Source organism: Sceloporus undulatus, chromosome 4, assembly GCF_019175285.1.
Source record: "Sceloporus undulatus isolate JIND9_A2432 ecotype Alabama chromosome 4, SceUnd_v1.1, whole genome shotgun sequence".
Lineage (NCBI taxonomy): Eukaryota > Metazoa > Chordata > Lepidosauria > Squamata > Phrynosomatidae > Sceloporus > Sceloporus undulatus.
In genome coordinates this window covers 44,183,301-44,200,844 of record NC_056525.1, presented here as the reverse complement: position 1 = coordinate 44,200,844, position 17,544 = coordinate 44,183,301, and the positions used below count along the sequence as shown (strand labels likewise).

The following is a 17,544-nucleotide window of genomic DNA, read 5'->3' as shown; positions in this document are numbered from 1 at the left end:
AGAATGAGTTTTTCCAAAGCTTCAAAGGGAAGATGAAGAACCATGGCCTCAAACAGATAGGTCAAAAGGGCTGCTGTCAGGCTGTGTTGGAGGTGTGATGTTCAGATGAAGCACTCCCTGAATGCAGCTGGGAGCCTCTCCAGGTGTGGCTCTTTCCCAAAGAACCAGCCCAAAAAGGAGCGATAAACTATTGCTCCTTTTTGGCACCTGGTTCAGGACTGCGGCAGTGGTCCAGATCAAGGCCAGGCATGTTCGGCTGCTGCAATACTGGGGCAAATGGTGTCAGCGCGGACCTTTTATACTGTCTGCTTGGTCCCCATGTGAGCCTTTCTGTTGGCAAAAATAATGAAATTACACCAGATTTACACACATTTGTGTTCCTTTACTATTCCTTTGCCTCATCTTAAATTGTGAGTTAGCTCTTCTGTCAGAGCAATATTCCAAGTCCTATCCAACTAGCTATGGATTGATAGTACTGAGAGATCTCCTTAAGTACAGCAAGGAGTAAAAAGGAGACATGCTCTTTAAGTTTTAGTTTAGCATTATCTTATATGAAAACTGGCAAAAGAAGTAGCGGATTACATTGCCATATTTGATTAGTTGTAATTACAGCAAACTGTATGACCTCATTCCAGAATGTAACTTCTGGGCAGGGCAACCAATTATGGGTTAAAGTACTTCTTTTGCTGCATCTCTCTGACACGTTGGCATACATTTTGCAAGCTTATCATTTGTTGCACCACTTTAAATGTGCTTTTTTTTGTTACTGGAGGAGAGGAAGTGAAATGGGACTGAAGACCAAATCTTTGACCACTGTTCTTCTGAGACTAAGATGCCAAAATCAGCCTCCCAAGTGAATTTTGAATTAAATGGATTACCAACTAACATCCAATAAGATTTTTTAAAATGAGAGAAGTTACTCGCAATATCTGCTGTTTGATTTTGCACATATAGCTTCAAACAGTATAAATGGCTTTAGGGGCCCATGGTGTCTAACCCAAGATCTTGTGAAAGATTTAATCTGGAAAACTTGTAACCAAAGGCCTGTTACAGACTGCCAAAATAAAGCTGCTTCAGGTCTCTTTGGAGGTATGCTATTTAAATGATGCATAGGTCCTAAGAGTCCGGAGGTCGCGCCAAAGCCACACCCCATTGCTAAGCACTGGAGTGCAGCTTTGGTGCAGCTTCCGGATTCTTAGGATGCACACATCATTTAAACAGCATACCTCCAAAGAGACCCAAAGCAGTTTTATTTTGGCAGTCTGTAACAGGCCAAAGAGTCTAAATTACTTTGGATTTCTTTCGTGTTCCGTAGCATATCATTTTTAAATAAGTCTGCGGTTCTCCATAGGTTGGAGACTCTGGGGATGTACATACAGCCCTAAGGGGCGTCATGCAGCCGCCTCTTCTTCAGCCAGATCAGGGCTTTGGCAACCTCATGCCATGGCCTCAATCCAGCCTTCTGATGACACAAAAAGAAGCCACAAAGAGCAGCTCTTTTTTGTGTTCTTGAAAGGGCGTCATAGCTGCGGCGGCATGACTATATGGCACCCCTTCGGCATTGTGTCATCTGGACGCAGCTCTGGAGGTGTGCCATGAGGCTGCATTTTGTCTGGAGCTGTGCATGGTGTCAGGGTGCTCTGGGGTCGGTCTGGACAGCATCTCTAAGATGTTCTTATTGAACTGACTTGAAATAATGAAAGAATAAAGGATGGGTAAAAAAACTCCTCCTTCTATTCTTTTGAGCATGGTCCTGCATGGGTATGGAAGGGTTAAAATTTAAACCCCCATTTCCCCAGCACTGCTGCACAGATCAGAATAGAAATGCACTTTAATTTCAGCAGTCACTGTGCTCCTTTACCTAAAGTTCTCCTATTTCCTTTTGGACTACTTAGACTACTTAGATATGGCTGTTAATGAGATTGTAGTTTTACATGCATTTCTGTTTCAGTATAGGGATGAGCAAGCCATCTACCTCCCTGTTTCATTTTTCCTGATCCCTTTTTGAACGTATGGTTTCTCCATGTCCAGCAGATGTATCCCCAAACTAGGCATAGGGCTCTTAGAAATTCAATGGAATGGTATCTTGATGAGACTATATGTCTTTCATCCTGTAATATTGCACTTACAGAACTCTGTAGTCAAAAATCTTTTTCTTTTTCTTTTTGGCCTGGCACAGGCAAGTGGACTCTGTCGACAATTCAGTCTTTTGATTCTTTAACATTGGAATGCTTGTCATGTGCTGAGGAGTGGAGTTATGCAAATAGCTGTGAGAATAGGGATGAGATTGGTGAGTTGGTTGCCAAAGCATGTAAAACTCTTTTATGGCTGCCTTGAAGTAATGACATTCTGTATGCGATTCCTGTGTTTAGGAAGCTTGTGAAAGATTGCATTTTATTCCTGAAATGCATTATGTTACCATTGTCATTATACTTCTGCCCATGCTTGCAAAATTGTTCACCAGAAGGGAGAAAGATGAAACAGAGAACACTGTTACAGAAGATTCAGAAATAGAAATAATGGGATTATCAAACCAAGAGATGCAAACTGAAGGACATAAAAATGAACAAGGTTCTCTCACTCTCTTTAAACAAAAATTTCTTTTAATGTCTCATGCACTAGCTGCTACCCCTCAAATGCTTATTTTGTAGTGAGAGGAATATGTGTAGACATTGCCTATGTATCGTATCATAATGTATTTTTGTCACATGTGAGTGTTTCTCACTGATTCATGCAGAAAGACATATTGCATCTTCTATTATCCTTTCTTATATCTAGAGGTTGGAGGTGACATTCTAAAAGCAACATTACTCATTACATTTTTGTGCATTGCGTGCAAGTGCCATAATATTAATATTGATACTAAGCATCACAATATGATGATGTTAATATTGCATTTTTCAGATAGTACAGAGGAGCAATCTTACCCACTCATGGGTTAATCCCCACATTCTTTTCCATTTCTACTGTTGTAATGCCAGACCCTCACTAAATTTTTATTCTGTCCTGTCAACCAGATGTGTATTTCCTTCCCTTAGTTTAGGCAGGAGAATTAGGAAAAGAAATGGAGAAAAAGAATACATTTACACAGAAAAAGAGAGAGAATAGTGGGATTTTCTTTCCATCAGAGGCTATAAATTAGACAACCACATCAAAATTAAAAGAGGACTCCATCCCCCAATGACTGACCAGCAGATTGGAGGACATGATAAAAACAAATGTGGCATAGTCCAGATGACTGCTACTCAGTGAGTCTCTGATGATAACAAATGAAGAGAATTCAGGAAGGTTTTCTAGACCTCCAGTGAGAGTGACTCAGAGGAATTAATTCCACATTATGGATCTAATGTAGGAGAGGAAACTGATAGAGAGTTAAGGCAAGAGAAACAGTGGACTTAATTCAGTTGGTGAAAAAGATAGAAAAGGAAGATCAAAGTGGTAAGACCCTTTACCTTGGCCTTTAAACCCATAGAAAGAAGCTGCAGTAGCAGTGAAATCTGAGCATCACTTTGGGCCATCATATTGATTTCAGGGATTCTAAGGCAGGGGGGCAGAGCAAGGACACACAGCAATGCAGATCTGCTGCACAAGTGCCAAGATCAAGCAGATGCTTAGAGGAACGAAGTGGCAGCACCGCAGCAACCATTGAAAAAGATCATTCATTTTCAATACTGCACAAAATGACTCCAGACTTTATCAATTACCTAAGGTTTACGTATCAGGTTGTTCTCAGTGTGAGTCATAAGACCCGTGGAAACAAAGGCAGGTTTCTACAAAGTGATATGAACAGTCAACCAATATGTCAACAATGGCTAGAGTACAATGGCTGCATACCTGCTAACTTCCAAAGCATGATTAAGGAAGCAGTAACTAAGGAACTGAGTTCTATGTTAAGTGGGCAGACTAGTCAAATGTTAATGGAAAATAATGAATTAATGAATTTAATGCAGTGAATTGGCAAACACAAATTAATGAATTTAATAAATTAGGTGAATGCAGTGAAATTTAGAGAATATTATTACCAGCTTCAAATAAATTCAACCAGTAAAAAACAGAGTGAGGTTTTAAAGGAAGAAGGACAGAAAGAAGTTATTATTCGGAGAAAGAGCATTTTACATACAGGCCTCAAGGACAGAGTAATAGAAAACAAACCAAAAAAAGTTGTTTCAAAAAGTCTAAGCATGCAGAGGATTCACAAATAGCCATTGATTTAGGTGTAAAAGTGGAAGGGGAGTGCCATGATGATATAGTGGAGGAGGATGACTTCAGTGAGGAGTGTCATTCCTCAGCAGAGGAGGACATTAAAAAAAGTGTCCTCCAATAGATTGCTCCAAAGTGAAACATTTAAGATTCTTTTGAAGGGTGTTAACAAACATTGGGTTTAGAGCCTACCAATGATACTTTGCCATCAAAAGGTGTTAATAAGGATAGTTTAAGGAGACAATTACTTGATACTGTATGTTCAAGGATTTAGTAAAACAGAATGGGGAACTCCTTTGAATACAAAAAGGTTTCTGGGATATAGCCAGAAGTTGTATTAATTTGTTTTTAAAAAAGGAAGTAACATTCCTGAAGGCTCTGCTGGTGGATGGGCCAATAGCTGCTGTTATCTTAGAGGCAATTGTTTCAAGCAAGGGAAATAGTGCCATAGAGGTGGATATACAAAGAGCTGATGCAGCCCTAAAGAAAGTTTATGGGGCTTTGGCTTAGCAATTGGCATTGGTTGCTGCTTTCATTTTTGCAAAGGCAGCAGTTTTGTGGGTTCAAGAAATAATTGAGACTCAGGACTTGAAACTTACATAACTTACACATAGCATAAGGTAGGGTCCAGAGAGTTTTGGAATATGTAGCAGATGGCAGAGAAGGGATGGAGTCACAATGGTTGCAGCAGAGAAAAACTTGGACTCCTTTCTAATCAGTTGGTACATAGGGATTAACCCATGAGTGGGTGGATTTCTCCTACTGCCATCCCAGAATGATCATTCACAGTAAATTCTAACCTCTCTATTTAGTTGGTAGAAATGGTCCCCAAATTTACTGGGAGCCCATTTGTAGGCCATGACAATATCAAGAAGCTGTGGAGCGTCATTATGAATGGTGCAGTGAAGTTGTGTCATCCTGAGCATCTGTGTGGTTTTCAAAGGCTTGGGACAGAACACAAGCCAAACAGTTAGGAACAGCCTGGTTAGCTGGGGAAGTGAGCTTTTGGAGCTGGCCAGGGGCTTCACTCCTATCCCCTCCAGGTACATTTAATGATGCACAGAAATGGAGGTTAGGTATTTGGCTCTGGAGCTTCTTCTCCCCCTCCCCCCTCCCCCTTTCTGTGATCTAAACTTTTGGTTAAGAGTGTTACATTTCATAGCTATATTTCTTATCACAGCTTTGGTGGTTTGGATATAGGAACAATGTGCCTATCAGATCAAATTTTTGAAAGTACCCTTAAGGTAGCGATTCTCAACCTGTGGGTCGCAACCCCTTTGGGGGTCAAATGGCCCTTTCATAGGGGTCGCCTAAGACTATCGGAAAACATATATTTCCGATGGTCTTAGGAACCGAGACAAAAATAATTTTATGGTTGGATGTCACCACAACATTTTTTTTTTTTTTTGGTAGCTGCAGTCCTTAGATTCCTCTTCCTACGTAACAGCAAAGCCTCCTTATTGCTCTCGTTATGTCACAGGCTGGGATGAATCTCTGGTCGTCCTCTCTGGGCTTCACATGCATTCCCTGGCCAGTTATATCCACCCTCTCTTGACAGTTGATCGCCTCCCCTGGTAATGTTGAGTTTCCAGTCTTTTCTGGAAGAAATTCTGGCCCAGGGATGAATCCTAAAGCGGTTTTATGGCCTGAGACATCCATCCAACTAGGGTTGGTGTGGTAACTCTGGTGTCACCTTCCACCTTGACCTCCTCCCATTTCACACCATACAGAATCCTTAGTAATGCTTTTTTTTGCACTAATAGTACTCATAAATCGTAATTCCCATATACCACCAAATCAGGGACGTAGCCAAGGGGGGGGGATATTGGGGTCCGGACCCCCCCTTCCATTAGAAAAATGAATGGTGTGTGCTGCTGTGCCGCTGCACCCAAGCCCCATTATAATGGTGGCACTTAGTCTGGACCCCCCCCCCCTTCCTAAAATCCTGGCTACGTCAAATGTAATGCTAACAGTAGTGACATAAACAACTAGCAAAATTAAAATTATACATTCAGATTACATTATGTTATGTACAACCTAAATATATTTAAATATGCATAGAAAATAGTTGGTTAAAATGTGATGTTTTTAGAGAAAATTTAAAAGAATGAAAATTCAAAAAAGTTTTTAAAAGTTAAAAATTTGAAATTTTAATTTTAAAAAATTCTGGGCCTCTTCTTTCTCCTCCCACTGAACTTCACCCCACTCCCACCATCTCTTTAAACATTTTAAAGGGACGCAGATGAATGCCACAACCTATTTCTGTCAAAGAGTAGGTGTTTGAGGAGCAGGGCTGCCCCCCCTTAGGGTGTCACCTGGTGCTGTCCTCATTCTCCACACACCCCTGGTGATGCCACTGCATCCATCTAGTAGTTATTAGTTCCTGAAGTTCTACCTCCAGCTTCTTTCACGGACCTTTGGGATGGCTGGACCTGTGTTAATCACTGGTGGCAGAGAAACTACCTAGTATTTTTCACTAAGGTAGCTTTTTCCGTTTAAACAAAATCATGCCTATATTTTTATGTACCCCGCAAGCAACCCAGCATTCAGGTAGCATCCTAACTGAACTTTTAGGTTTTGGTATTGGTACTTCGTAAATCTTTCTTCAACGAATTCCTCCCTTTTAATTTGGAATGGTGCCATTTTGGTTCTATACAGACTTTAGAAAATGAATTCACTATTTATATATATAGGATGATTGCAGAAATTGAGATTTAAGTGTGCATTTGTAAATGTAGTTCAAGTTAAAAGGTAACAGCACCTTGATGGATTTACTGATGGATTTAGATGACCTTTATACTAATGTATTAGAGAGCCTATAGTATATGCTTTGTCTTAATAATCTCTGTCCTGTAGCATTGCCCTTGATTCTACTATTTGGAATAGGTGGGACACTCATTTTTTTATTCAGTAATGTATAAATATGATAAAACTGTGCCTTTTTATTATTATTATTAAAACCTAGGTCTCTTCCTTTATATTACCTGAATACTGTTTGGGTTATTTTGTCACCCTGAGAGATTCAACATATCCATAGATACAGAAGTGTGGCATGCTGTTTAAGCTTCAAAGTACACTTACCAGTGATGAACATAGTTATTCTCATGTATCTGTTGTTATAATATACAACAATCTCTTTTAAAACCACAGAGTCACTCAGAGATCACTATTAACAGAAAACCATAAAAATGACGAAATTGACAAATTTTATAGGCCACTTGCATAGTATCATAGACTTGAATAGTTTTAGTTTATTTTATTATGTCAGCTGTTGCCATCTTTGCTGCAGAATTTCTGGATTGTCTGAAACCCTTTGCCATTGGAATACCATATAAATCACATTGACTATAAAATATTGTGTTTATTTACTTATAAATATTTTTACTGTTATAGAAATTGGTCATGAATAACATTGGGTTTGATTCAGACTTTGTCACCTGTTCTCTCCTCCACACCTGTTTGGGATCTCCAAGTATCTATTCTGTTGGGTTCAGGAACTCTCTGGAGCATATTTCTGCTGGGCAGAAGCAACTACATTGGCAATCATCTGGGTCTAAGTGATGATATACAACCTTTGTAGGCAGTAGAATTTATTATCCCAATCTGTTTATAGTCAATATAGTAATGTATTTTTCCCAACAACTAAATATACGTTATGTAGATTTTGAATTGTGACAGTTTTTGTACCAAACATAGATAAACAATTGATGTTTGTTTGCCTTTTTAGTGTTTTCAGAAGCCAGATATTACAAGTGGTACAAAGGATAAAGAGTATAAACCCCATGATATTCCTCAAAGACAGTCTGTTCAGCCATCGGAAACTTGTCCATCTGCACGTCGAGCAAAACGCATGAGAGCTGAGGTAGACTTGGCTCTTGATTCTGAGAAGATAATCAAGCCTTCAAAAATTTGTACCCTTTCCAGAGACTACAACAGTTTCAATACTTTCACACAGTTTCATAGAGTGAAGACTCTATAATTTTGATTATCCCACATACATAGTTTTCATTATGAGGTTGATGCAGAGTTCTTAAGATCTGCTGTGTGGGCCAAGGAATCACAAATGCTTCCCCACTGCCGTACTTGGGGAGATTTGGCTTTAGGAAATAAGATCTGGCTTTAAGGAGTATTGACACTCATGTAACTGTGAATAAGTGTTATCAAGGTTCCTACTTATACAGAATTTGAAATCAGGTTCTGGTTTCATTTGCATTTCCTCTTAACAAGGGAAGTGGCTGACATCTTAAATATTACTAATGTTTACATGCTTCTTCTAGTTTGTATAGGGCTTAAAGGTTCTTATTGCAGTTAATTACAGAACAATTTAGTTTAAAAATACATTATAATGTCTGCTTAACAAAGACTAAACAGCCTGAGAAATGGTGATGCTAGAGAGGTCATTCAGGATATAAGCCAGAGAAAGTTAGACAGAGTTTTTTGTGGGTTTTTCGGGCTATTAGTTAGACATGCTTATAAACCCTTTAAAACCAGAGACTTGAGCAACATAACTTCATTATAAAGTCTTATCTCAAAATTAGTATTTAAATAGAGATTTGAGTTTAGGCTTTTGTAAGCCAAATGCAAAATCTCTGAAGCTTTCTGGCTCTCAGGAGACCTATAAAAGCTGATTTACCACTTGTCTGAGTTGGTTTCCTGTAGAGGGTGAATCACTTAGACACACATCCCTCCCATTACTGACAGGAATATTCCATTGTTGTATATGATAAGTTCATGATAAGTAATTAGTCCTGAACAAATGTTAAAATGAATAACATTAAACTCATTTCTCCCTCAAGGCTACTAATATTAAAACTGATTCAGAGGAAACTACAGAAACCAAAACTCACAACTTGAGACGTAGAATGGGAAGCACCCCTGCAAAACCTGATGGTGGTGAGTGTATCAGTGAAAAACAAAATAAATATTGTTAAATTTGCCTATTTTATGTTTACATTTTCATCTCAAGGTTCAAATTCTAGCTTGGCATAATAGTGTAAATAAACCAGCATTCATTTGGTTGTAGCATTTGTCAAAATGCTGACAGTTTTTAGCATTTTGTTACAAAAAACCTTGAATTTTATTAAGAATATAAAAAAAGTTTTTCAAATTTAACTTTACTGCTACAAGAACAGGAACTATTCTGTTCAGACTTCATGTTTTTTCAAAAATGTTTTTAGAGGAATGACCTATTTGTATGAAGAGATTCCTCTCCTTTCTCTTTCACATAGGAGAAACCCCTTTTCAACTAATATTGCTGTGAGACACATGAATAAGACAAAAGTAGAAGGTCTATGTTTTCTTTAGAACTCCTGTTTCTGTTGTGAATGCTTACAAATCTGAATGATCATTAGAAACTCACATAATTTAGCTAAGATTTATTTTAATTGGATATCAGCCTTATATAAATTTTTGAACTATTCTTTTTCTTTTGTCTAAAACCTTGTAGTAACTGTGTTTTGCTTTATCAGATAAAGAATCTCATAGCATAGTGAAATGGGAAACTGTTGAAAAAAAACAACCAATTTGGGAAATAGATCGAGAAAAAGTAAAGGGACGCTCTAAGAAAAACTATAATGCTGTGAGTATTCTTATTTCTGGTTTTTAATGTCATCCAAAGAGAATACAGTTTGTAGTTTGATGTAGGTGGTAGAAATATTCTTGGTTAGTGTTAAAGCTATTTAATAGGTCATTTTATTTAATGATAGCTTATTTCATAAAAGGTTGATGTAGCAAAGTTCCATTGTATTCTTTTTCATCTAGAATGAGGTTTCAATGTTGGGACTCACTTGTCCAATATTGTCTCAAATACTGGTTAAGTATTCTCTCCAAATTTCCATCTTACTCTCTAATATGAAAGCTGTTTTTTATAAAAGCGTGAGGTGCAGTAGCCTTTACTATTTTTGCTAAGTGGATTCTTTTTCTCCTCTGAAGAGAGTGTCTGACTACATCTCTTTTAGCCACAACTCTGATAATAAAATGAACCTAAGGAGGTTTGGTAGAAATGTTTTTTAGAAGTGTAATTTTGCTGATGAGGTACCTGATATTCTCCACTTCTAGTTTGTCCATCCATCTGTTTCTATATTGGTTTTTTTCCAAACTATCCAAATATTTTCAGTTACTGGTAACTCTTCATATCTGAAAATAAACAGTTAAATACATTCAAGCATAAATGTGACATATTTTTACATGATATATTGTTCAGACATTGTCTTATGAATTTTGCAATAAAAATAAACTAGATAATGGGACCAATATTTTTTATCTTTTTCTACTTGGGCAATTTCTTTTGACAGGTGGATTTGTATGTGTGTCTCTTATGTGGCAGTGGTAATGATGAGGACCGTCTGCTCCTCTGTGATGGTTGTGATGACAGTTACCATACCTTTTGCTTAATACCACCTCTTCATGATGTTCCCAAGGGGGACTGGAGATGCCCTCAATGCCTAGCTCAGGTAATGAAAATTTGGAGAAAATATTATTTTCTTGGCCTCAAAATATAAAGAATCATCAGTTAAGATAGAGTAACATGAATCCAAAATCTCATCTCTGTTTTTAAATTGACTCTCCTGCCTTGGAGGTCAATGTCAACATTTGTTCCCCTTCATACTATCCCAGCCTGCAATTTTACAGATAATCTTCTTCATCATTCTAGGGGTCAACCTATCTGCCTCTACCATGTTCTTCATTGTACAGCGCAGCAGCCATAGTCCTTCTCTTTTCCCCCCACTTTAGTGCTACAGCCTATAGTTCCTATATTGCAGAGTGGGACCCTAGTGGTCCACCTTTGTAAAGTATACTTTGTCATATTTTAGAAGTACTTATTTTATGTACAACATTATTAAAACCCTCAGTTAATTTGTTACCCTTTTAATTACACAGGAATGTAATAAGCCACAAGAAGCATTCGGTTTTGAACAGGCAGCACGAGACTACACGCTCCGCACGTTTGGAGAAATGGCAGATGCCTTCAAGTCAGATTATTTCAATATGCCAGTCCATGTATGTTTGCATTTCTAATGAGTGTACAACTTGGGTTTCATTATAGAATTTATTAAAATATAAATTCAAAAAACAATTCTTCGTTGGTCTGTACGATAACAGGAAGGAAGAATGCCTTAGTTGTCACTGTGAGGTGTGGGAGGGATCTATATGATGCATTTCTATAACATGCATAGAAGGTAGTTTGATTTAAACCCAGAATGGCAACTTCTTTTCAGCTCTTTGAAGGAAAAACCAGAGTTAATCCCTCCTGGGAGAAAGACAGTGTGGAGGAGACGTTTGGAATGGGGCAAATTTAGGCACTGAAGGGATCCCTTCTCCTGGCTGTTTTGCTATTGCTATGCGTTCAGCCCCTGCCTTGTTGTTTTTTAGAGCAAAAGTGTGGTTTATGGCCTCATTCTGTCCCTGACCCCACTTTTGTAGCTCCCGAAGCCCCCCCACCACTCCCACAAAGTCATCAATTTTAGAAAGATTGCATGATTTTCAGGCAAACCTTGCAAAAAGCCTCCCATGTATGGTAAAAATGCAACTATACTACCACTAAGTACCTCAGAACTCTGTACTACCTAAATATCTGCATTTTGCTCTGTAGTCCCCTTCCAGAATGATGACAGAAAGTAACATCACTTCCTATTGCCATTTTGAGGGTGACCTTAGTGCAAAACGCAATTATTTGGGCTTGTTGTGGGGAGGTCTGAGGGAAAAATTGGTTCTTGGCCTCCATATAATTGCCAACCCCTATTTTATTGAAATTCAGTGCAGCTGTATATTTAAATTTATATGCTGTCTACTCTAACAAATAGTTGCTTTCAGAGAGATAATGTACTATTGGTGGTACCTCGTGTATTAGTCACTTACCCAACTAACTCATTTTTCTGCTAGTTTTTTATTGTTTCTTTTCATATGTTTGATTTTTGATTTAAGAAGATAGTTAAAATGATTTAACAAAATATATTGCAGTACCCTCTAAGCTGTTGTTTTTTACTGTCAATTTGGCTTTAACCTATAGTGACCCTATTAGCCCTACTCATCAACAGCCTTGCTAAGGTCTTGCAAACTCATGGCTGTTGCTTCCTTTATTGAATCAACTCATCTTTGGATGTGGTCTGCTTTTTCTACTGCCTTTTACTATACTCTCTAAATTCCCATTTTAAAATATTAATTTTAACCCTTTACCCATTTGTAGATCAGTATGGTGCTTATAGGGTACTTATAGGGATATGATGGCTTATTGGTTAAGACACCAATTTTGACAATCAGAAGATTGGAAGGTTGGCAGTTTAAGGCCGAAGTGCTGCATGGTGGGTTGAGCTCCTCTCATTAGTCCCAGCTTTTGCCAGTCTAGCAGTTCAAAAGCCTGCAAATGCAAATAGATAAATAGGTACCACTTCAGTGTGAAGGTAACAGCGTTTGGTGAAGTCATGCTGGCCACAACCCCAACAGAGTAGTCTTTGGACAACGCTGGCTCTTCAGCTTAGTAAACGGAAATGAGCATTGCCTCCTACAGTTGGTTATGACCAGATATTCATGTCAAGGGACATATTTCCTTTCCACTCCATTTGCTTTCTACATAAACATTTTGACATTGTCTTCTTTTCTTTTCTTATCTTTTTTATTTGATTCATCTTCACCAGTGAGTAATGTTTTGTCTCCCTCCTATTCAGATGGTTCCAACGGAACTGGTTGAGAAAGAGTTCTGGCGTCTTGTTAGCACAATTGAAGAGGATGTCACAGTAGAATATGGTGCTGATATTGCGTCAAAGGAGTTTGGCAGTGGATTTCCTGTGAGAGATGGGAAAATTAAATTAAGACCAGAAGAAGAGGTAGGATTTAATTCTCAACTAATATTTGGAATATAGTTTGTTTAAAGACACATATAAAACTATATACAAATGCAGTTGGGCAGCTGGAACTGGAAGTATTTTAACCTTATAACTGCTTATTACTTGTGAAAACACACTACAGGTTGAGTTGTCCTTATCTAGAATTCTGGAATCTAAAATATTCCAACTCCAAAATTGTCCACTGGGGTGGCTGAGATACTGACACCTTTGTTTTCTGATGGTTCAATGTACACCAACTTTGTTTCATGCACAAAATTATTAAAAAGATTGTGTATAAAACTGCCTTCAGACTATGTGTATAGGATATATACGAAACATAAATGAATTTCATGTTCAAACTTGGGTCCCATCTCCAAAATATACATTAGGTATATGCACATATTCCAAAAGAAAAAAAGAAAACCCTCTGAAATCCCAATTGCTTCTGGTCCTATGGATTTCAGATAAGGGAGATTCAACCTGTTTAACATTTCAGATCTTAAATGTGAACAGTCTTGCTGATTCCAAGAGAGGAATGAAGAAAGTACATTCTTCATAGCTTTCAAGTGATTTTATAAGAACATCTTATGCTACTCAGGAACTCTAAATTCTTCTTCATGGTCTCTGTGACTCACACAAATGTTCTCTGGGTGATGTACAGAAAAAATATTAACCAATTAAAACCATGAAATTAAAATGTAAAATAAATATAAAATTAAAAACAAATTAAAGTTGCATATAGGTTCAAGTAAAAACTAGTAGCCCCAGTGCACAAGATCTTAAAAGGGCATGTTTTTAAAGCTGAAAAGCTTGAGAATATAAAGAAGGCCCTGAAGAAGCAACAACACAATTCTCTGAAGATGCCAGCCACAGATGCTGGCGAAACATCTGGAAGAAACTCTTCTAGAACATGGTCACATAGCCTGAAAACCCCACAAAAAACTATGGATGCCAGCCATGAAAGCCTTCGGCTCCACAACAACACAATGTTTGTATAAGGGAGGTGCTCTGAGCAGAGCACTGAGGAACTAGGGTGGCACCCCAGAAAAGAACTACACTTGCCCCTCTGTTTGCATGGACTTAATGTCTGTGACCCTTGATTACTCGTGAGGAGGAAATGGAGGGGATTAAAATGGGGCACACACCCAAGGCACACACTCATAGCCGTGTGCGGGCATGCACCCACTTTCAAGCCTATAGGGCTTGAATGTGTGCGAGTTTCTGTTTTCGGGGGAGGGGGTCCAGAATGGATCCCCCTCGCAAACAGAGGGCTGGCTATACTTGCCAACCATCCAGCCTACCTCATATAGTGGGAGCATCTAGAGGAGGATCTTGGACAGTGATCTTGGCATCAGAGAATATACAGGAGAAGAATATATTTCAGGTAACCTGGACCCACAGCCGATTTAGAGTTTGAAGCAGGAGTGGGAAACCATCATTAGGTGTGAAAGATGCCCATAGTCCTCTCTGGGCTGGAATATAGCTGTGGCCTTTGCAGTCATCAAATGCTATGGATTAGATCCTACGTGCAGACTTGCCATCTGGCGCTCTGGCCTGGGACTCAGTTAGTTCTCTATTTCCAGGCCTTGGGACATTGTCTGACTTTGGGACTCAGTCAATTTCTGCAAGCCCTGTAAAATAGATTATAAAATAGTTGTGGTTTTCAGCATTCCATTTCTGATTCATGTGGAGCTGTAGAACTTTGGAAGCAGTGAGAAGTTCTTCTGTTTTCCAACACAACCTAATGCAATGAGCATGAGCTCTGACTGTGTTAAATGTTCTATAACTCCTTTCAAGTCACAGAAGCATATGAGTGGGAATCCTCCTGACTTAGACTGAGCTTCAAAAAGGTTTGCAAGACAGTAAGACATTTATAAAATTCAGTGCAACAAGAGAATGGAGAAGGCGCAATCAATCAGCTGTGCTATTCCGCTTTGTCTTCAGATGTCTCATCAAATTACATATACTTGTCACCTCAATTTTTCTCCTTTATTGTGGGAGTCAGCTTGCTGGATGTAAATGGGGGTAAAACACATGCAATGCAATATGAAAACATTAGTTTGATTCTGTTTTACATCTGAAGGCAGAAGCATGTTTCCTCAAGGATTTAAGGCTTTGTGTGGTAGAAATATCTGATGTGCTCTGTAATACTTGTGTGCAAAAATACAGGTACAAACAACTTGTATTAAAGCAGTGGTTGAATTTGATGCAGGGTGTGAACATTGAATATTTTATGACATTTTATATAGTTATCCAATTAGAAACATGTTCTTATTGAATACATGAACTATTCTACTTTCTAAACTTGGTTTACTTGTCTCAGAAATATGAATTGTACTCATTTTTTAAAGGAATATCTTGATAGTGGATGGAATTTGAACAACATGCCTGTGATGGAACAGTCTGTACTTGCTCACATCACTGCAGATATATGTGGAATGAAATTGCCCTGGCTGTATGTAGGGATGTGCTTTTCTTCATTTTGTTGGCATATTGAAGACCACTGGAGCTATTCTATTAATTATCTGCACTGGTGAGTTTATCCAGTACCAAGATTTAGTATGCATGTGACCTTACATAATTGGTGAAAGTAAATTATCATTTTTTGACATTCATTAGGATGTAATTGTCCTTGCATTTGTGCATATATCTTTCTTGCCTTCCAGTCTACCCCAAGTAAATGTAAGTTTACCTATAGTACACATGTGTAGACTATCTTGGGTCCAGTGTTGGGAGAAAGTGAGGTTATAAATGAAAGAAAAATAAAAAAACAAGCCTAAAGCTGAGGTGGAAAATGTGTCGTCCCCTAGATGTTGTTGAACTGCAATTCCCATCTTCCTTCACCTTTAACTCTTCTGGTTTGTGTCAGTGAGAGTTGCATTGAGGTGTAACATTTGGACAGCCACACTTTCCCCACCTCCATCATGAAAGTGTACAAATGATTTCCTTTTCTGATTTATGTTCTTTTAAAAAAAATCTTTGCAGGGGAGAACCTAAAACATGGTATGGAGCTCCAGGATATGCAGCTGAGCAATTAGAAGATGTTATGAAGAAGCTGGCTCCTGAATTATTTGAATCTCAACCAGACCTTTTACATCAACTAGTTACAATTATGAATCCCAATACATTGATGTCTCATGGTGTGCCTGTATGTCACTAAGCTTCTGTTTTCTCCCTCTCCCTTTTGGTGCAGGGTTCAGTCCTTAAGCCATCCATTCTGTGCCCTGGCAATAGTTGTTTGTTTGTTCATTTTTCCCAAAGAGAAGTAGTTGTGTTCTGATGCAAATACCATATATACTTGTCTATAACTGTCTAAAAAATTATGTCCAAAAATGGAAACGTAATAGCACTCTTTCAGATTTTCCCATGTGGTGTGGAGAGTAGTTTAGCAAAAAAGAGCCAAGCAGAAAGAGTCCTGGGTGATGGATTGATATTGCTGTTTGTTGAAGAGCCTTCCTCCCACCAGTCTGTGTGGCTGAAATGAAAGCTGAAACGATGAAGAAAAGCCTCAGTGAGAATCTCTCTTTCCATATGCACACGTACACATACTGAAAGAGCCTCCAAGTTTTACCCTTGACCTATCCATGGGTCATGGCAAAATCTATAATTTTGGCCTGAAAGCCTGACCTCGACTTACACACGAGGTTGACTTATAGTTGAGTATATATGGTAATTATTTTTTTCATTGTTTCTTAATGACTTAATTGAAAAAAGAGTTAAGCCAATCACTATTGATTTGTTTTTTCTTAGCTGTCTCTGAGCTTAAAACCATAGTGAGGAATTATACTTCTCTCTGTAGATGCCTTATTTCTCACAAATAATAATTACTGTTTGTGTCTATAGATCTAAATATAAGGAATGTAATATTTTTTTCCTTACTGGGCATGCTTTGGAGTCATTCATTGAAAAGAAAATACTACAATCAAATGAAAAGTGAATTATTCCAGTTGCTGGCTCCTATTTTTTTGGGGGGGAGGGGAGGAGTTGGGGTGAAAATCTTGGGTGAAGAAAGACTGGTTGTGTCTTTTATTCTTATATCATGTAATATAGGCGGTTTACAGACCGCCAAATAGTACGTATACAATACGTACTAGGGTTAGGAAGGGGCGGTGCTTCCGCACCCCCCTAACCCTAGTACGTATTGAATACGTACAAGATGGCGGCGCCCTGTTCATACGGGCGCCGCCATCTTTACGTACTGGACGCACAGTGTCCAGACGTGTCGCACCGCTTGTGACGTAGCGAGCGCGCCCCTGGCGCCTCGCTACGTCGCAAACGCGACGCTAAAAGAAGCTCCATTTTGGAGCTTCTTTTTTCGGTCCGCGCGGGAGTCGGGCCGTCTGAAGGCTCCGGCTCCCCCGCTGACCTATTGGCGGCGGCGGCAGACCGCCGCAAAGCGGCGGTCTGTACCCCGCCATAGAAACTTAGCTGCCATGGTACAAGACAGAGGATGAAATATTGCATATAGGACACAGCATGCTTGCCCCCCTTCCCATGCCCTGGTGAGAGCATTCATGCTCTG

The 17,544-nt window shown here is 38.8% G+C and overlaps 1 protein-coding gene across 2 annotated transcripts in view; it reads left to right on the top strand.

The window, feature by feature from the left end:
• Window positions 1–17,544, top strand: part of KDM5B (lysine demethylase 5B) — a 77,451-nt gene that overhangs the window by 27,845 nt on the left and 32,062 nt on the right. For both annotated transcript variants that reach the window (XM_042461681.1, XM_042461680.1), the window contains 8 exons: window positions 7,928–8,062; window positions 8,997–9,093; window positions 9,669–9,778; window positions 10,494–10,652; window positions 11,080–11,199; window positions 12,864–13,022; window positions 15,374–15,555; window positions 16,008–16,170. In XM_042461681.1, the coding sequence (XP_042317615.1) occupies window positions 7,928–8,062; window positions 8,997–9,093; window positions 9,669–9,778; window positions 10,494–10,652; window positions 11,080–11,199; window positions 12,864–13,022; window positions 15,374–15,555; window positions 16,008–16,170 (1,125 nt within the window). The remainder of the gene's footprint in view (window positions 1–7,927; window positions 8,063–8,996; window positions 9,094–9,668; window positions 9,779–10,493; window positions 10,653–11,079; window positions 11,200–12,863; window positions 13,023–15,373; window positions 15,556–16,007; window positions 16,171–17,544) is intronic.